Below are 22166 nucleotides of genomic sequence, written 5' to 3' on the forward strand. Positions count from 1 at the left end.
TCTATCTATCTATCTATCTATCTATCTATCTATCTATCTATCTATCTATCTATCTATCTATCTATCTATCTATCTATCTATCTATCTATCTATCTATCTATCTATCTATCTATCTATCTATCTATCTATCTATCTATCTATCTATCTATCTATCTATCTATCTATCTATCTATCTATCTATCTATCTATCTATCTATCTATCTATCTATCTATCTATCTATCTATCTATCTATCTATCTATCTATCTATCTATCTATCTATCTATCTATCTATCTATCTATCTATCTATCTATCTATCTATCTATCTATCTATCTATCTATCTATCTATCTATCTATCTATCTATCTATCTATCTATCTATCTATCTATCTATCTATCTATCTATCTATCTATCTATCTATCTATCTATCTATCTATCTATCTATCTATCTATCTATCTATCTATCTATCTATCTATCTATCTATCTATCTATCTATCTATCTATCTATCTATCTATCTATCTATCTATCTATCTATCTATCTATCTATCTATCTATCTATCTATCTATCTATCTATCTATCTATCTATCTATCTATCTATCTATCTATCTATCTATCTATCTATCTATCTATCTATCTATCTATCTATCTATCTATCTATCTATCTATCTATCTATCTATCTATCTATCTATCTATCTATCTATCTATCTATCTATCTATCTATCTATCTATCTATCTATCTATCTATCTATCTATCTATCTATCTATCTATCTATCTATCTATCTATCTATCTATCTATCTATCTATCTATCTACCTATCTATCTATCTATCTATCTATCTATCTATCTATCTATCTATCTATCTATCTATCTATCTATCTATCTATCTATCTATCTATCTATCTATCTATCTATCTATCTATCTATCTATCTATCTATCTATCTATCTATCTATCTATCTATCTATCTATCTATCTATCTATCTATCTATCTATCTATCTATCTATCTATCTATCTATCTATCTATCTATCTATATATATATATATATATATAAAAGTCAATGTTTGTATGTATATGATTTATGGACTCCCAAACGGCTTAACCGATTGCCGTAAAAATTTATACATAGTAGGAATTTGTTATGGACCCAAACGGCTTGAATGATTTTCGTAAAAATTTATACACAGTAGGTATTTGTTATGGGGCGTGTTTGTATGCTATTTGTTGGGGATTATCTGCCCGCCAGATGGCGCTTTGGAACAAATTTTGTTTTCCTCTAATTTCGTTGAAAATCGCAGCAACGCGCGATGGGTATTAGCTAGTCTATCTATCTATCTATCTATCTATCTATCTATCTATCTATCTATCTATCTATCTATCTATATATATAAAAGTCAATGTTTGTATGTATATGATTTATGGACTCCCAAACGGCTTATCCGATTGCCGTAAAAATTTTTACATAGTAGGAATTTGTTATGGAGCGTGTTTGTGTGCCACTGATTGGGGATTATGTGCCCGCCAGATGGCGCTTCGGGACAAATTGTGTTTTCTTCATATTTCGTTGAAAGTCGCAGCAACGCGCGATGGGTATTAGCTACTAACTTATAAATTCTTGGACACGTTAAAATCAAACACAGTACAAATATCGTTAAATTTGCGGCAACATCTGTCGATTGGGTAATTTTTACCATACACAATTCGGTGAATGGGGATCCATAACATAGTGGGGTTACATAGAGCACGGGGAGGCATAAACAAACTAATACTGGACAGAAAGTGTGGGCTGTCGATGTTGCCTGACAGCAAGTCGAATACTAAAATTCTCTGCAGAGATGCGCCTGGTCTCCAGCGTCTGCAAATCAAGCAACATATATCTGTCTGTATATATCGGTAATCTAACGGGATCGTATTTTTACCATTTTTTTGTTAACCATTTTTGTTAAGGACCTATTGAGTCAATTTGTCAACAGTTTTTACGGCATTTAATTAGCAAGGGACTGGAAGGTGAAGTATATTTTTCAATATTTAGAGCCATACTATTCAAGGGAGAGCAAGGTGTTGAAGGGAGAAAGTTTAGAAAAGCGTGGAAGGATCATATATGCAAGCTTAGAGCTCACCGGCGACTTAACTTTTTGTCTGCTACCGTAGGAGTCAGGGTCTTTTGGCATTAGAAATGCGAATCACCTGAGTCTACGGCATGTCCGGACAAGCGTAAAGTAACTTGTTACTTCATGCTGTCGGTTCCGACAAGTTACTTGCACGTAACATCTTTGTACACGCTCTAATCGGTCACTTTAAACGGCATGATATAGCTCCCACACTTGCACCGCGTACTCCAAAACATTTCTAATCGGGCCACAGTAAAGAGACTTTAGTGCGACAATATTTATAAAGAATTTTCAAGTTAAATATATAAGAAAATCTACAAACTATAATCAGGAGCTGGGTTTTTGAAAAACTAACGCAATTTTTTTAATTTTTGAAGTATTTTAATAACTCGTAAAAACGGTTCAGCCTAAAACTACAGGAGGAAAACTGGAAACATAAAAGTCATCACAATCGTAAACGCAACAAATACATACCTTTGATGTACTATTCTTTCCATACATTAGACCAAATTCTTCATACGGTAATTTTTGTTCTTTGGGTACTACATCCTTTGCTAGTTTTAACAGAGGATCTTCATAACCCCATAGTAGCTGACCAACAGAAACCTCAACGAATGGTTTGATTTTTAAAATATCCATTATACTTGCCATTGCAAGTCGCAGAAACCTGAAATAAATGTTCAATGAGAAAAGTATATGAGATTTTCAGCCTTTTAAATATTTTACCTAGCTGCATGTTTACTTTGTGATGTAGCACTAAGCATAGGAATATTCGGTACTATCACCACATCGTCTTCGGAGCCTCCAGATTGATTTTCATCGAAAATATACACTCGTTTCTGGTTATAGCTGATAGTTCCGTTAGGATTTTCATCAATGTTGACTTTTTCCCAAGTTTCTCTGCAAAATTAAAATGTATTAGATCAATGTATCGTTAATTTCAAAAGGACGTTATTGACAGAAGTGGATTTAATAAAACGGTTGGCAAGGGTTTATTGTTAGCGATAGTTTCTGTATGGATTCAATAATGCTTTCAGGAGTATTGCACCATTAAATAAAACAACACACTAACCCAGCCCAAACTTGTTCAGTAATTTCTTTCGACGACTTGCTCAGTAAAGTGATATTTTTAAGGAGCTATCAGCAAATTGTTTAAAAATTAGCAGAATAGTTTTCATTTTTTAGCGATTTTCAGTAATTTTTCGAATAATTTACTGAAACCCGCAATATTTTTCACTGAATTTATCAGCTCTTCTGTTTTTTTCGGTACATAAACATTATCCAGTAAAATACTGACTGATTGTTCAGCAAAATTGTACCAATCTTACCGAACCTCGTCAAAAACTTACAAAACAGGTACAGCAAATCATCTGTCAAGTCGCCATTTTCAGAGGAAACTGCTGACTGACCAGTGTTTTTTGACGTTTGGATAGAACGGATTGCGGAGAGTTCGGTAGCAAATTGTTTTACTGAATTGATTACCGAACGGTTTGCTGTTCAAAACCCCAGCAAAATTTTACTGTACCCAGTAATTTAAATTATGTGTGAAAGGCTGTGATCAACATTTTGTATTAGATACTGAACTCGATTGGAAATTTTAACGTCTGTGGTATGCATATGATCTTTCTTGGTTTATGTTCGAACGTAGGACGTTTGGTTTGTAAGATCAGCGCCGTACCTTTTGAACCAAATCAGGGCGCCAAGATATGAAGCAAAGATAAGAACCACGCGTGCGAAGCGACGGTATTGCAAAACAATGATCACACATCATATTTTTTATGCTTTTGGCGATTTTTTTGGGTGAATGAATTCTTTTTCAACACAATGTCGGAACAAAATAAAAAGATGTCTGGGTAATGTCAGAGACATAATGTGAGTGAAATAGATAAAACATTATTGAGAAATTTTTACAATATTCTGAAAGAATTAGAAAATTTAGATGAACCCTGCTGAGTTATTATTTCTCCTTTACAAAAACAAGAACTCTTCACTACGATTTTAACAGACGCTTTTTACGAGCCATACTAGCGGTCAACTCTGTCTTGATTGTAATATTGAAACAGTCCCAATGTTTTCTTGTTCAAATTGTTTATTTAATAAAGCAAGTTTGCGTTAGCTTAAAGGTGCATATCTTGGTTTGTTTTACATTTCAAATTACTTAAAACTAGGGGATTACATACTGATTTTTTTTAAATTAAACTAAGGAGACTTTATTGCTACACATATACACAAGTGGGTAATATAATTTTCGTAAGATTAGAGGGGTCATTTAGTTTGTAGGGCAATATGGTTTGACATTTTTAGCAGGGAGATTATTGAAGCATAGTTAGAACTAGAAGAGACAGAAAGAGCTAAATGCTTCGGGTGGCTATTTGGTGGACGGGGGGGGGGGGAGTAGAGGGTGATACTTCTGGGTATAAGAGTCAGGGGAGTGAGGGTGGACAAAGATGGCAGGGAAGGAAGTAATTAACTTTCAGTTTCAAGCATCGGGAGATCAGCGGCATAGGATGCAGACTCCGGTGGCCTTCATCAGGAAGAATTATGTACAGGGAGGCCGGGTGTTCTTCCTCAAGTCGGCAGGGGTTCCTCCAGACGATTTCGTAGTACGGCTCAGATGCGGATCGGAAAGAGTTCGAGTTGCGTGTGTGGTTTGTACGTAGGTGTAGGTCCCGTGTTTGTTGGCTCATTCGACAGAGATGTTTGGTGTCGCCTTGGAGTCACATCAAACCACTATGGGTCACAGTGGCGGTTTTTTGGTACAAAAATCAATATCTTCCAAACCGTTCATTTTAGAGAAATTATGTCTGAGAAAATATTTGTGGGAATAAAATTGGCTTTCTTTTAAAGTAAAATGTAACTAGGGTGGTCCTCTCGAACATTCTTTTCGAAAAATTATTTTTCGAACGAAATGATATAGAAAGGTACTTACTTCAGCAAAGTTGTAGAAAAATGTTTTTCAAGAAACATTTTCAAATGCATCAAAATTATAGCACTATCGGTTTTCATGCTATAATTATTTTTATTCTTTAACTTAGGGTGTTTCTGAAAAAGTCAGTTTTTAACTATAACTTTTTAAGTAGTCAGTCTATCTTAATACTCTCTATGAAACAATTTTAGTACTTTTCATTGCGCATATTTTTGCCGAAGAATGTGAATCGATATCATTTTTCATTATCGAGTTACGATCATTTTTTTATACAAAAATGATAGTTTTCAATGACCTCTAACTCAGAAGGTTGCAAAAAGTAGCAGCTAAATTTGTACTCTTTAGAAAATGCATAAAAATACTATCAAATATCTCGAAATCAGCTTTTGCTTTTTCGTCCTTCGATGTCATATATAAACAACAACACCACGAGTCGTGACAGTCTAATTGGTATCAATCCCATTCATGTATCGAATCGCAGTAGCCGACGACTGCTTTGATGAACGCGTGTATTGCTTTGTATTATTAGTTCCGTTAAAATGGATAAAAAAAAATCATTCGATCTCTGGAAAGTGAACAAAGGTGAAAATAGAAATAAAATAAAGGCTGGGTTTGAGAAAATTATGAGATCAATTGATGTGGGAGAAAATGAAAAAAAGAATTTCGCTCGGAATGCAAAAGCTGTAGCAATTAAAACATGTAAAAGGTTTGATCAATTTTGGAAAGACAGTAATCAAATTGAGACGAAAGTTTTCGATAAAAATTCGAAATATTTTGAGAAGCTGTTAACAGTTCCAAAAAAATGTACTTCCACCTAAAACAGCATTCACAGAAATTCGTCGCTTACTTAGAACAGAATGAAGGGTAATCCTTAATTCATTCGCTTTTTAAAGTAACATGATCTACTTTTTATACTGTTTATATAATGTTCAAAATTATTGGCCGTCCAAAAAACCGAGTGCATGAATTGTGCTTGAAAAGGAAAAGGAAACTATCTTTGGGAAAAGAAACACGATTCAGATAACTATAGCGACGACGATGCTGATGATGTTGATGATTGTGATTATAATAATTATGATGATGTAGAATAGTAAAATAAATATCTGCCTGAGCCTAACGTTTTCAATGTTTGTGTACATATATTTGACAAGCTCAAAAAATCATTTAAAAACTCGACTTTTTGATCTAGTAAAGCAGGTGCTAAATGGCGATGACCAGGCCCTTAACCCATTCATGCCCATGTTATTTGTGGACAACAACGTTTTAAAACAGCTATAACTTTTGATTGAGGCGAGATTTGCTCACAAAAACAAGTAAGGCTCATTAATGTGATTATTGCCTTTAATTTGAGTATTAACAGTTACAAGGATCAGCTCTAGAACTGAAGTTATTGCAATTAGTCTGATTGGATTCTGATGGAGCAGTGCTGCCAGGGATAGTTTACGTTGACGACGGAAAATGATTTTTTCATATATCTTCGTTATGGTGCAATATTATTGAAAACTGATAAAACTTATCAATTTGGACTATTGTCATTATTCTAGGAGAATTGCATTGAGCATTACAAGGTAAAAATTGACCAGCTTCTAGCACTGCCATGGAAGCACCTATCTTTATGAAAATAGGCTTTTCGTGTTTCTTGACCCAACCGTTTTCAAGGAAAAATAGTTTTGAAACCCTACATGCACTAGAAAAAAGTTGGGCATGAAAGGGTTAAAAACAGCCGTAAACCGATGTCATTTGATTATAATGTTGATGTCAACGTTTTTCGCTGAAGGATAAAAAAGCAAAAGTTGATTTTGAGATACTTTATAGTATTTTCGATGCACTTTCGTAAAAGTACAAATTTAGTTGCTACTTTTTGCAACCTTCTGAGTTAAAGGTCATTGAAAACTATCATCTTTATTTAAAAAAAATTATCGTAACTCGATAACGAAAAATGATATCGATTCACATTCTTCAGCAAAAATATGTGCAATGAAAAGTACTAAAATTGCTTCATAGAGAGTATTAAGATAAACTAACTACTTAAAAAGTTATAGTTAAAAAACTGACTTTTTCAGAAACACCCTAGGTTAAAGAATAAAAATAATTATAGCATGAAAACCGATAATGCTATAACTTTGATGCATTTGAAAATGTTTCTTGAAAAACATTTTTCCACAACTTTGCTGAAGTAAGTACCTTTCTATATCATTTCGTTCGAAAAATAATTTTTCGAAAAGAATGTTCGAGAGGATGAGCAATCGATATGAGAGTTCCCAAATTGGTTCTTCAGCGGGAGAACGCCCGCCAGGACTTCGAGACTCATCGTATGGGTCGACTGCATGCACCCTAAGGCGATACGCAAACAACGATACAGAATTCTTTCGAGTTTGATGAAATGCATGTTCGCGGCGGAGCGAAAGCAGAAGCATCCGTATTCCATTACCGACAGTATCGTTGTTTGATACAACCTAATTAGGTCTTCTGGGTGGGCACCCCACCACGTTCCGGTTAATGTACGAAGAAAGTTGATCCTTTGCTGGCATTTCGGTTTCAGATACCGAATATGGCATCCCCAAGTACCTTTCGAGTCGAACCAGACCCCTAGATATTTTGCTGTGAAGACCTGAGCGATGGTTTGACCCATTAATAGAAGCTGTAGTTGTTCTGGTTCACGCTTCCTAGAAAATACAACCAGCTCAGTTTTCTCCGTGGAGAATTCGATACCCAGCTTAATAGCCCAAGCAGACAAATTGTCCAAGGTATTCTGTAATGGTCCTTGTAGATCGACAGCTTTGGGTCCCGTTACAGAAACCACGCTATCGTCTGCAAGTTGCCTTAACGTGCAGGAATTGACCTCAATGTCGTTGACGTAGAAATTGTATAACAGGGGGCTTAGACATGAGCCCTGGGGAAGGCCCATGCTAAATCGTGATGTCGATAAGTCACCATGCGAAAAATGCATGCGCTTTTCCGACAACAAGTTTAGTAAAAAGTTGTTTAAAGTCGCTGAAAGACCATGCTCGTGCAGCTTCTCTGAAAGAATGTTGATCGAAACTGAATCAAAAGCCCCCTTTATATCTAGGAACACTGATGCCATTTGCTCTTTGCTAGCATAGGCCATTTGAATTTCGGTTGAGAGCAACGCAAGACAATCGTTCGTCCCTTTGCCTTTGCGAAAGCCAAATTGTGTATCTGACAGTAAACCATTTGTTTCGGCGCAATTGTCGAGGTGGGATAGGATCATTTTCTTGAACAACTTCTGGATACAGGATAGCATTGCGATCGGTCGATACGAATTGTGGTCGGAGGCTGGTTTTCCTGGTTTTTGGATGGCGATGACCTTCACTTGCCTCCAATCGTGTGGGACAATGTTAGCCTCAAGAAACTTATTAAATAAGTTCAATAAGCGTCTCTTGGCAGTCTGGTAGATTCTTCAACAAGTTGAATTTGATTCTGTCTGGCCCTGGAGCTTTATTGTTAGACGACAAGAGAGCAAGTGAGAACTCCACAATCGAAAAAGGTGTTTCGTTCGCGTTATCGTGAGGGGACGCGGCGCGGTAGAGCTTCTGTGCCGGGGCGGAATCCGGACAAACCTTCTTGGAGAAATCGAATATCCAACAGTTTGAATATTCCACGCTCTCATTAGTACTACTTCGGTTTCGCATACGTCGAGCTGTTCCCCAAAGAGTGCTCATCGATGTTTCTCTCGTTAATCTGTCGACGAACCGGCGCCAATAACCGCGTTTTTTGGCTTTCATCAAACTCTTCATTCGCTTGTCTAACGCCGCGTACTGTCGAATAGAGATGGGCGAAACAGTTCACTTCGAAGAACCATTCCCGACTGAACAGTTCTGTAAAAAGAACTAGTTCAGATGAACCGTTCTTCCGTTCAGCTGATAATTTACTTGTATCTAGCGAATGTCTCTCAAAACATTCGATTCTTGGAGAGGAACCAAACAGATGCTGCCCAAACTATTATACCCCTGTATGCTTAACAAGTTCATCAAGGGTAGCGATTTCTTCATGATGTATAACTAGAGAAATAGAGAATGTGATGAGTCGTTCTTCGCCGGTTCCATTCTGGGAGAGCACAGAGAGCGGTTTGTGGGACGGCAAGTCGGTTCATTTTCATTCGTTCGCCTAAAAATCGGTCCGAGAAATTCGCCAAACGGCTTTAGGTCAGGTTCAGTTCATTCGCTTTGAAGAGAATTGAGAACTACCGTTCTTTTAAAAAGAACTTCCGTTCGCTCATTCTCTTCGAAGAACCAGTTCACTTGAACCGTTCGCGAACGAATGGCCCATCTCTACTGTCGAAAACTAGCGGGTAACCCGTCGTTCCGGAAGGTCTTATACGCAGTGGCCTTCTCCGCGTACACGTCTGAGCACTCTTTATCCCACAGTCCCAATGTTGACAATAATTGTTTACCGCAGCTTGTCAGCAAAAAAAATTACTGAGTGGATTGCGTAAACGACTATTTCCAAATAAAGGTCATTACCATTACCAGTTGCCGAAGGAATTTTTGACATTGGAAATGTCTTACTGCACTTTCTGGGGCAGGTTGTCATTCTAAAATCTAAAATCAAACGATGTCACGTTTTTGCGTCACTATTTTGAACGCTAATAGCTTTGTTATTTATGAACGGATTTCCGTCAGTTTATTACCAATAAATTCGGAATTAACAAATTATGTTTCATCGCTATGTTTGTTTTTGTGCAGTATAGTACAATACTACACTATTGAAAAACAAGCAAAAATAAATAGATCTCGGAAAACGTGAAAACTCCCATACATCAGGCAATCTATTCCGGGCAGAGCCGTCAATAGGAAGCACCTAAGCAACTCAATCATATACGGGAGGTTGGGGACGGGCATAGCTTAGTTGGTAAATCGATTGCCTTGTACGCAGCTCACCTGGGTTTGATTCCGAACCGCACATAGGGTTAGAGATTTTTCCCAAAGTGATTTCTCTAACCCGAAAAGAGGCGAATGACCCTAAAGTAAAAACTCTGTAATAAAAAAAAAGATACGTAAGGCTATTTATAGAGGTACCGCGTGTTCGCTTGCGTCGGTCGTTGCTCGACTTTCGCACGAATAGGTTGGCATTCTTTCCAGTTGGCCTGGGTTCAATTCCAGACGAGGTCGCTGAGATTTTTCTGAAGTAAAAAAATCTGTGGTCACGTCTTCCTTCGGAAAGGAAGTAAAGCAAAGCCGTTGGTCCCCGGTCCATGAGTTTATGGATCGATATCTAGTCTAGATAGAGTGGAGTCATCTCTCTGGCGTCGGTAAAGCAGAAGCAGAATCAAATTTTTCTATACTTACAAACAAATATCCTCCTCCCGTGATACTTGTGGAGTGCGCAGTAGTATATACGGCCTCTAGCAAAGCGGACAAGATTGAATATGAGATATAAAGAACTAAAAATACATTACGCTACATTACGCCAAAAAGTTTTTTTTCAAAATCATGTTAACTTCTTGATTTATTATAGATTATAGATTATGCTCGTTATTTATGTGTGAATGCAAATGAATGTCGTGCTCGTAAAAATACAAGGGGATGTTCAAGAACTGCTTACCACGCATCCAATAACCTTGTTTTTGGAAAGTCAATAAGTCCTACAATGAAGCTGGAAAAAACGCTGTTGATGATATACTTTTTATTTAGCCTTATGAATTAGACAATCTTGTTTTAGTATTTTTTCTAAAAGTAAAAAAAAAAATTTTAATTGTGTTCCGGAGTGCGAAAGCTTTTCCATCAGAAACACGAATGGTACTGTTATATTTAATGGTCAGGTCAGTTCATCCATCTTTAATGAGATATTTCCAATATACTGAGGACCTTTGTTTAGTAAGGTTTTAACCATAAGTTCATTCACCTCAATGCAGAACTATTCCCAGCTGCTTTTTCTGTCATTCCACAACAAATTGCTTCAATACACATAGTTTAAATACTTCTAGAAACGATAGCGTTTTTATATGTTTGCGCCATTGCAATTACAGTACTCAAGTTGCAAATTATTGATGACCGTTATTTTTCAAAATAGTCAAACTAGTACACTAATAAAAATCGGCTTTGAGTTAGAAATTTGCTTTTGTCAAAATATAACGTTAAATTTGAACTAGAAGCTCAAGTATCATTCTTTAATTTTGGGGTAAAGTAGCCTCCGTGACGTAAAGTAACCCCCGATGAAGGTACGCTGCTGTTTTCTATATAAGATCCGGGAGCTAATCGGCTCATGAAAGAAACATCGGTATCGAGAGAAATTCCGCCGCCACGGAACTTTGAATCAAAGTAGAGTAGTTTAACCGCCAGAAAAAAAACCGAGTAGGTCTTGATAAACCTGAGAGCTAAATGGCTTAAAAAACAGATTTCGATTTCAGGAGAAGTTCCTCCGCCGAAGAGCACTTTGGCGGACTAGTTCGGGTGAGTTCAGCGCCGGGGACTATCCTCGTTGATTGCGATAAATCTTGGAGCTGAATTACTCACTGAAACAGGAGCTATATGACTCATGGGATCAGGAGCTAAACGGCTTACTGAGACGAAAGATAAGTGACAGAGTAATAGATGGAGCCGGAAAGCAAGAGAAGCGTCGAGAGTTGAATGGCTCAAAGATCACATCAAGTGAGGCTTCGAGCTGCGGAAACGTCATGAGTAAAAGAAAGAGGTACGACGAAAGAACAACGAGCCCCTCTCCCACGTAGTAATCTCTTGATGTAGTTCCGTGGGGGAGTTGGACGAAAAAGGAGTAAAGAGGCCGATGTCACCATTTTAGCCCGAGTGAGTAGGAAGCATAGGGATTTTTCCCACTTTCGTAATACACTCGCTTGCATGACATTCACATTAAACTATTTGCAGTGCGTTTGTGCAAATGGAATTGTTGTACTTACATCGAAGTATTCATATGTGCGGCAATGTGTGCCCGAGATACATGCGTGGCAGATTTAAATGTTTTGAATAGCTTCCAAATTTCGAGTGGGGAAATAACCCACTCGGTTACCTTCGAGTAGATAGTACTACCCACGTTACCCGCGGACCTGCGCACTGCTTTCCAATCATGTTTATTTGTATGAGTCTGCTTCCGTTCTAAGTTTGTTCAGTTTATAGCTTTCATTTCTACTATACATGAGGAAAGTGCATGACAGTCCATATTAATTGTCTGGACGCAATGACAATGACAACAAAATTGTTATTTTTTATACAAGAGTACTGTCTGTTTTCTTAACACAATGAACCTACAAGACAACTCAGTTTCTCACAATTAAAGTATGAGGTTATGCAACTCAAACAAAAATTTCGGTCAAACTCGGTTACATTCATAATGGCTTGAATTGTTTACCGTTGAACGAATAGACAATGGCAAATATGAACGAAAAAGAACTCGCAAATATAAGTCAGTCGGGTGGTTAGACGCGATAAGACTGGACCAAGTGCAGGTTATTGGCTACAAAGGTATGCCGATGAGCTTCAAACCATACGATTTAATTATGTTTAAAATAAATGGTAGGTGATGTTTTGTGCAGGTCGTGTTGGTGTAGTATATTCCTATTTTACTGGCTTCCGACCGCTGTATGAATTACTATGGAGGGATAAACCGAAGTATGAAGTGTGCTCAATTGTAAATGCTTATTTACGAGCGCACAGTGGTCATTCAATACATGAATAAATACAGATTATTAAGAGGATACATGTTTTCAACAAAATCATTTGGAAGCTCTGTTGGTAAGCCCCCTCTTGTTCCAAAAATAACACTTAAAGTAACTACCCAGATCAAACATCAAACCTTCAGTGATGTTAGAAAATGATAAATTTTAAAATATTTTGCTGAAGACGGAATACATATTTAAATTTATTTAAATTTAAAATCAGGGTTTATGGCGTTTCGTAGTAAAACAATTTTACTCATGAAGTTTTTCGGTGTTTATTTAAAACTGAAGTAACTTTCAGACAACTTTAAAATTGTTTGAGGGAGAATAATTTGTTTCAAAACACCGCATATCTATCTTCTATCATTGAAATGTTATTAGTTATTATTAGTTATTGGTGACTTTAAATTCAAGGAAAATGGCATTGATGATATTTAAAATATCACAAAATTGATTTCAAAAATCATTTTTTTAATTTAACATTGAAAAATAGAAGCTAGAGCTCCGATGTGATAGAAGAAAATGTTCAACTTCAATAGTTCTAGAAATCATCTAAAGGACAATAAAAAAATAATAAATAATAATACAAACTGCAAAAGTGATATTAACAATTTGGTTTATCTTAAATTGGTCCAATAATACGTTTAAATTACTTGTACTATGGACGGTATAAGAGACATAGTTCAATGCTTAAGAAAAAAAATGCACTGCAAGTGACACTTCTATTGATTTACATAGTGGACAGGGTGATTCTGATTTGGCTAAAATCAGTAAATTTGCTTTTTACTGGTTCGAAATTGAGTATCGCCGTCCTTCAGAATAGAAGTAAAATATATTTCAAAAACTTCGTTGAGGACATTGGAGATCTGTGTCGTGTACTTTTCATTTTTACAAGAAATTTACCAAACAAAATTGGGGTGTTTCTTTAAAAATGGTTCTAGTTATATAACATTTCAGTTTTATTTTGTTTTTGTTAAGGTGGTTTTCAGATATTTGGAAAGAAAACAGTTTGTCTCGAAATACCGAACCTCCAGGCTTCCTTCGTTAATAAGTTATAAATGTGTTCGATTTTAAAAAGAACATTGTGCAATACGTACGGCTACTGTGCTCTAATTCATCTTAGCTCCTGTATTCATCTCATCCATTTGAAGGGTGCGTTGTGGTCGCCTTTTCACTTCGCTCAAACGCTAGTATTTTACATTTCCCAAACCAGATATTTTATGTTACTGCTGCTTAAGAACGAAGTAAGCATGCTGATACCTATTTAGGCGCAATCCAATCACTGTAAGCCTAGTTACATTCTAAATAGTATGACATCCTGAATAATGAGAAGAGTTGTGGTGCACAAATTAAAAGACGTGCCCATTGTTAATAAATTAGTATAGGTGGTCACAGAACTATATGCTGACACAAACGATTGAACTTCATCAAGGTTCCATGCTTGCTCTGTTCACAGTTCGATCGTTTGCGACGTGCAAAGTTCGGACCGATTGATTTTGTCACGTGCTGACCTAGCATAAGTCGCTCCAGGAGTCTTCCATAAGACCCTGTATGTAATAATTGATGTGCAACATATTTGGGGATATAAATAACGGGCCCTATTCTCACAGTCACGTCAATAAGTGACTAGAAGGAAATTTTTCTTCTAGTCACTAGGTGACGTGACTGTGAGAATAGGGCCCAACGGCTTGTCGGGAGAATACAATCAGTTTTTAATTCGACAATCATCGAGTATTTTTTAATTAACTCTATCACCACCAATCGGAACTACGTCAGAGTAAAGGCACATCTACCCTATTACGTAAAAACCTCATTTAATGAAAATCAGTATTAGTGGTCAAATTTGGTTTGAAATGATTTTGAGCTTGAAACTAATATAAAATTCAACCAAATATAAAATTTCTCAACAAGTTGAAAATTTTCGGGAAGGGCCGATGCATTTTTAATCGGCGGCGGCGTAAGTGTCATATTTGACCGGCGGCGGCGGCGTCACGCCGTTGGACCCTATCGGCGGCGGCGCGCCGCACAGTGGCGGGTCTTCTAACAAAAGTCGGACAAAACTTCAAATGTTACCTAATTTGGCTGAAAATCACAATTTAAGCTAATTTTGAGGTGCTGAGCTCATTTTTGATGTCAAAAGTCGTAAAATATTAAATGCATTTTTCCGTACAGTGTCATTGAACCTTTCTTATAACTATGATCCCGTTTTCATGATAGATTTTCCGTTACTGTTCACCAATGTCAGCAATATCATAACAAATGAAGAACACTACTTTAAATCCATTGCATAACGTGTTGGTTTACTGTAGATTGTCTAACTATTTTACACAAAACACCATGCGCCTCCATATCAGCAACAAAGCTTCAAAATCCCCTTAAACCTTTTTGCGCACCTAGGCGCAGAACGAGACCATGATATTCGAAAAGTAGAGGTTATTTCCCATAGAATGTATACTATGTGACCGTTCCGAAATGATTCCGAAATTTGCACAGAATACATTAGTGAAAAAAGTATTTTTGATCTGACCACCTCAAACATATTTACACTAAAAAGTCATAGTTCCAAGCAAATTTACCAAATTTTTTTTATGCACTAACCAAGTTCTTTCGTTCCTCAACACAATAAAACTAGTTGTGCTGAAATCGGCCCAAAATCCAAAGAGCAACATGCATTTGAAGTGAACAGAATGGTGGTTTCGGAAATAAAAATTATTAAAAAACCCGGACTTTGCTACGTTTAAACTCATGTTAAAAATCGTGTTCTTATCCAATGATCATAAAATTTTGGATATACATCATTCAATACATAAGAAGTTTAGGAAAAATTTAAAATATCAATATTTCAAAAATAAATTTTTGAGGTTTTGGCCAGCCTCCAGCCACTGTGCGCCGTCGTGTGTCAGCGTGACGAATATTGACGCCTATGTAACTAAAAAAAGTCTTGGCGGTACAATTTCCTTCCCAAATTTTCGGTTTATCTTGTAACAGACTTCGCAGCACATACAAACAGACATTACAGCTTGAAGAAAATTCTAAAAAAAATCATCGCCCACGATGTACTACCGACATCTGTTGAACACATTGCACAAAATGTAATTCTTGTAAACATTTTTTTTTCAACTGACGCTCCAAAAGTGCACACCCTGCTTGCCAAATGCAAGATAATAAATGAAACAGGGAACTATTTTGACAGTTGTAAAATTTGAAGAACGAAATAGAATAATTGTCGATGTCGCATACTACGACTTCGCATGAAATAATGATTGCAATGGACAAATTTAAGGAATGCAGACTGTGTTTCAATGACCCATATTCATTATTTATCGTTTTATATTTGGAAAATTAAGCAACGGTAAAACAGTTTTTGTTTTGCTTGAGGAAACATTCTTGTTATGGTTTCATTGTTTTTTGTTTCTATTTCGTCGCTGTTGTGCTATCTTATGACAAACGCCATTTTGGGGTAAACTGAGTTAGATATGCCACATTACTTGTTTGAAAAATCTCTACAAAGTGGCGTTTTCAGAATTTCGAAATTCTACTTGGTTACTTAGATATAGCTAGAAACATGATGAGAAATTGCGGGTTTTTTGCTTCAAATCACTATATCTAGGGATTGGCTCAAGTTATATTGAAGTTTTAGACGGTTTTATGTGTGACAATGTCTGAGGAACACAATGGCATAAACATTTTCGAAAAAAAATTATACGAGTTGTGAGAAAAACACAGTTTTAGTTTTGAATTGGAAATAAAAGATATTTGGCAACACTGTAATCAAGAATAACAATTTTTTCTAGATTCTCTGATTCATTTCCTTTAAAATGCATTTCACCGAATGTTTATAGACCATATGAACCCAAAGATATGAATAAAAGTTAAAAAGTGATGATTTTTTCTATGGAAAATTTTCCATGCACGATTATGACACGTCATACAAATTTTGTCATCAATACCCGCCTATGACACGTGTGAGTGCGATTTTTGTTTACATTCATAGTAAAAACTCGCAACATAGTCAACCGATCTTCGTAATATTTGAGAGATTAATGCAGAATAGATAGAAGCATCAATTGTCTTCTTTGGATTGTTTATACCATTTATAAGTTTCAAGATATTCAATCTCAAACTTTAAAAATCGTTTTTCTCGAAATGTGCTAAATGGCGCTTGTCATAAGATAGCACAACAGCGACGATTTAGTCTTCTTTACCGTCTCTCTTTTAGAATCCCGCAGGTATCAGGTACTCTAACACGAGGCGTTATTAATGGCATTACTGCGCAAAAATGTCACTTTTAATGATCGTGTAAGGACACATTTCAAGGTAGACACATTACTTTATTTTCCAGGCTGACGTTTACTTTTATTTCTTGTAAGTACAAAATCGCCGCGATGATAAGGCATACGATTCCGTGGCACTACATTTTCTTTCAACGTAAGATTTGCTTCTATCTTGAGTGCAAAGTATGCTCGATGTGCTGGAATCATAAAGATCTACACCCTGACGAAACCTAAATATACAGTTACTATCCATCCATAATAATTCGACGACTTGATGTTTTAGCTCCTGTTGGGTTGAAACTGATCACCAAACAAGCCTGATTGTCTGAGCGTATCTCTAGTTTTCGTAGCACCTGCACCCCGCCAATTTCTCCAGCAGTTCCGGGGACCAACAAATTCTAATCCATTGCATACATCTAGTTAGATTCGATACACCGAATCAATTAAATTACTAACATCCTATTATGTGCTTACTCACCGATCGGCATCGTGTTGTAACTTAACCTTCCGGCAGTCGCGCTAGTGCACTGAGTGCACGCTGTTCTGAAATTCTAGCGAAATTGTCTTAGGACACCAGCGGCAACTCGTTCAGTGGGCCATACGCGCGACTTCCGGAGGGTTAAGAAATGATTGTGAACAACTCCCGCCCTGGGCACTACGACAAGAATGAATTTCACATTTCCGGCCCATTTTGTTTGATTTGGTTTGCATGAGATTAAAAAGACGGTAACGTTTTCGGGTGGGTGCGGAAACTAAGTAACGCATGTAGCTCTGTGTCAAATCAAGAGTATTTATTCGTAAGGTCCTAAGTGACATTGAGCTCGAACTGAGAAAAACGAGACTGAAGTTTCATGGACCTAAACCAAATCCCTATTAGAGAACAAATATGGGTTTTGATGGAACAATTAAGCCAATATAGTCTAAGGACTATGCTGTTTAGGTAAATAATACTAAAAACATGAAATGTTTAGTGCTAATGTAGTTTTTAAGCGCTTTAGAATGACGCTTCCTTTTGAAAATTTCACATAGGTCTTTTTTCGGGCCTAAAAATCATACGACGCTGCACATAAGGCTTTTTTCAGCAAAGGTAGCTCTTACGACGAATATTGAATTTCTTCAAAGTTATCGACAAAATGAGCACCGGAATACGAATGTTCTTCATTACTATGGTAAATAGTTGCATAGTTTAACAGAAGTCTTGCAGAAAAAATGAGGGAAACTTTAGTTTATATTAACAAACCATTGGCTGGAAGTGGTTAAAACCAACGAATGGAATGTTACTTTAGAATAACTAAGCTTTCCAATTATCATTTAATTTATTATACTTTCTAAATTCAACTTCGAAAATAAGTAGCATGAACAGAAGAAAATAATTTCTTTTATTTTGATGCTTAGGACGTTTTTACTAGGTACCTATGTGCAGTGGGTAAAACATAGAATGAAATGAATCTTGCGTCGTTTTTGCATGGCGCCTATGAACAGTTGCAGAGGTTTTGAAATGTTTCACGCATAGGTCCTTTCAATTTAAAAGGTCTCAAGTGCAAAATTTCAAAATATGATCATGGAAATTTTGCGACTTTTTATATAATGCTTGTTATTTTGATAAATACTGGATATAATGAATCCTGGTTTTCGGTATTCGTTAGCTATGTTGTAATCACATGCTGCACTGCAAATAACTCAGTTTGTTTACATTTTCCACTAGAGACCATTTGAATCAGCACTCTTGAAATTATCTTCACTAATTACTAACATCCTATTATGTGCTTACTCACCGATCGGCATCGTGTTGTAACTTAACCTTCCGGCAGTCGCGCTAGTGCACTGAGTGCACGCTGTTCTGAAATTCTAGCGAAATTGTCTTAGGACACCAGCGGCAACTCGTTCAGTGGGCCATACGCGCGACTTCCGGAGGGTTAAGAAATGATTGTGAACAACTCCCGCCCTGGGCACTACGACAAGAATGAATTTCACATTTCCGGCCCATTTTGTTTGATTTGGTTTGCATGAGATTAAAAAGACGGTAACGTTTTCGGGTGGGTGCGGAAACTAAGTAACGCATGTAGCTCTGTGTCAAATCAAGAGTATTTATTCGTAAGGTCCTAAGTGACATTGAGCTCGAACTGAGAAAAACGAGACTGAAGTTTCATGGACCTAAACCAAATCCCTATTAGAGAACAAATATGGGTTTTGATGGAACAATTAAGCCAATATAGTCTAAGGACTATGCTGTTTAGGTAAATAATACTAAAAACATGAAATGTTTAGTGCTAATGTAGTTTTTAAGCGCTTTAGAATGACGCTTCCTTTTGAAAATTTCACATAGGTCTTTTTTCGGGCCTAAAAATCATACGACGCTGCACATAAGGCTTTTTTCAGCAAAGGTAGCTCTTACGACGAATATTGAATTTCTTCAAAGTTATCGACAAAATGAGCACCGGAATACGAATGTTCTTCATTACTATGGTAAATAGTTGCATAGTTTAACAGAAGTCTTGCAGAAAAAATGAGGGAAACTTTAGTTTATATTAACAAACCATTGGCTGGAAGTGGTTAAAACCAACGAATGGAATGTTACTTTAGAATAACTAAGCTTTCCAATTATCATTTAATTTATTATACTTTCTAAATTCAACTTCGAAAATAAGTAGCATGAACAGAAGAAAATAATTTCTTTTATTTTGATGCTTAGGACGTTTTTACTAGGTACCTATGTGCAGTGGGTAAAACATAGAATGAAATGAATCTTGCGTCGTTTTTGCATGGCGCCTATGAACAGTTGCAGAGGTTTTGAAATGTTTCACGCATAGGTCCTTTCAATTTAAAAGGTCTCAAGTGCAAAATTTCAAAATATGATCATGGAAATTTTGCGACTTTTTATATAATGCTTGTTATTTTGATAAATACTGGATATAATGAATCCTGGTTTTCGGTATTCGTTAGCTATGTTGTAATCACATGCTGCACTGCAAATAACTCAGTTTGTTTACATTTTCCACTAGAGACCATTTGAATCAGCACTCTTGAAATTATCTTCACTAATTACTAACATCCTATTATGTGCTTACTCACCGATCGGCATCGTGTTGTAACTTAACCTTCCGGCAGTCGCGCTAGTGCACTGAGTGCACGCTGTTCTGAAATTCTAGCGAAATTGTCTTAGGACACCAGCGGCAACTCGTTCAGTGGGCCATACGCGCGACTTCCGGAGGGTTAAGAAATGATTGTGAACAACTCCCGCCCTGGGCACTACGACAAGAATGAATTTCACATTTCCGGCCCATTTTGTTTGATTTGGTTTGCATGAGATTAAAAAGACGGTAACGTTTTCGGGTGGGTGCGGAAACTAAGTAACGCATGTAGCTCTGTGTCAAATCAAGAGTATTTATTCGTAAGGTCCTAAGTGACATTGAGCTCGAACTGAGAAAAACGAGACTGAAGTTTCATGGACCTAAACCAAATCCCTATTAGAGAACAAATATGGGTTTTGATGGAACAATTAAGCCAATATAGTCTAAGGACTATGCTGTTTAGGTAAATAATACTAAAAACATGAAATGTTTAGTGCTAATGTAGTTTTTAAGCGCTTTAGAATGACGCTTCCTTTTGAAAATTTCACATAGGTCTTTTTTCGGGCCTAAAAATCATACGACGCTGCACATAAGGCTTTTTTCAGCAAAGGTAGCTCTTACGACGAATATTGAATTTCTTCAAAGTTATCGACAAAATGAGCACCGGAATACGAATGTTCTTCATTACTATGGTAAATAGTTGCATAGTTTAACAGAAGTCTTGCAGAAAAAATGAGGGAAACTTTAGTTTATATTAACAAACCATTGGCTGGAAGTGGTTAAAACCAACGAATGGAATGTTACTTTAGAATAACTAAGCTTTCCAATTATCATTTAATTTATTATACTTTCTAAATTCAACTTCGAAAATAAGTAGCATGAACAGAAGAAAATAATTTCTTTTATTTTGATGCTTAGGACGTTTTTACTAGGTACCTATGTGCAGTGGGTAAAACATAGAATGAAATGAATCTTGCGTCGTTTTTGCATGGCGCCTATGAACAGTTGCAGAGGTTTTGAAATGTTTCACGCATAGGTCCTTTCAATTTAAAAGGTCTCAAGTGCAAAATTTCAAAATATGATCATGGAAATTTTGCGACTTTTTATATAATGCTTGTTATTTTGATAAATACTGGATATAATGAATCCTGGTTTTCGGTATTCGTTAGCTATGTTGTAATCACATGCTGCACTGCAAATAACTCAGTTTGTTTACATTTTCCACTAGAGACCATTTGAATCAGCACTCTTGAAATTATCTTCACTAATGCCACGCATTTTTTGTAATTTAAATCGACCGTTTTTCTACAAGTGATGAAAATTTATCTCGCGTTACGTCTTATTTGTCTGTGATACCGGGCTGATGCAACTGACACTGAAAATCTTTCCTGAGATCATACGATGGATAATTTATTGCCCGTTTCATCTGTAGGTAAACTTTGGTTCACATTTTTAAAGCAGCAAAATAAATATTCTCGGGTTAAACTGCCTGGGGGACAGCAAATAAACAAAGCGAACATCTTATGCATAATCCTAGAGAGGGCGTTAAATGTTGTTTTTGTTAGCCACCGTAACAACCAAACTATCGTAGATGCGGTGTGAGCATATTTTCGTGTGACAAAATTATTTTGCTGTGAGTATTTGGGGGTAAAATTCTCAATATGAGACCAGAAATCTTACCCTCTGCATCGCCACATCAGTACACCAGCATCGCGAAAAATCAAGATCACTCTGCCCAACTATTCTTCGAGAAAAAAATTTCAAAATAGGTCACTAGTCAATTAATGATAAATAAACCTCGTATTGCAAAAAAAAATTGCGTTTTCACAAAATATGGCATAATACTCAAATGTTTAGTAGGTGGTTGTGTCTGAATATGTTTAATATTTTCATGGTTCTAGTTCATAACTTGATGATACATTGATTTGTATTAAATTTATTGAAAAAAGTCAAGAATTGAACGATGTGCAACGATTTTCGTAAATTCTCGTCGTGTTATCGTGATATTTTGGTCTTGAGCTTACCGTCGGATTTTTTACCCAGAGTCACGTGTCTTATAGTTTTCTTAATTATTTCACGGACATGAATTGTGGCTAGGTAATGTATTTTTGGTGCTCAGCGCAGTTTCATTTAATTCCGAACATTACACTGAATCTTAACAAAAGAAT

At 36.4% G+C, this 22166-nt stretch overlaps 1 protein-coding gene across 8 annotated transcripts in view; it reads right to left on the bottom strand.

Annotated features, from left to right (window-relative positions):
• LOC131692871 (scavenger receptor class B member 1) overlaps positions 1-22166 on the bottom strand; it is a 285198-nt gene that overhangs the window by 47264 nt on the left and 215768 nt on the right. For all 8 annotated transcript variants that reach the window (XM_058980215.1, XM_058980210.1, XM_058980212.1 and 5 more), the window contains 2 exons: positions 2821-2994; positions 2569-2761 (listed from right to left, as the gene is read on the bottom strand). In XM_058980215.1, the coding sequence (XP_058836198.1) occupies positions 2569-2761; positions 2821-2994 (367 nt within the window). The remainder of the gene's footprint in view (positions 1-2568; positions 2762-2820; positions 2995-22166) is intronic.

The sequence above is a fragment of the Topomyia yanbarensis genome, chromosome 3, assembly GCF_030247195.1.
Source record: "Topomyia yanbarensis strain Yona2022 chromosome 3, ASM3024719v1, whole genome shotgun sequence".
In the NCBI taxonomy this organism is placed as follows: Eukaryota; Metazoa; Arthropoda; class Insecta; order Diptera; family Culicidae; genus Topomyia; species Topomyia yanbarensis.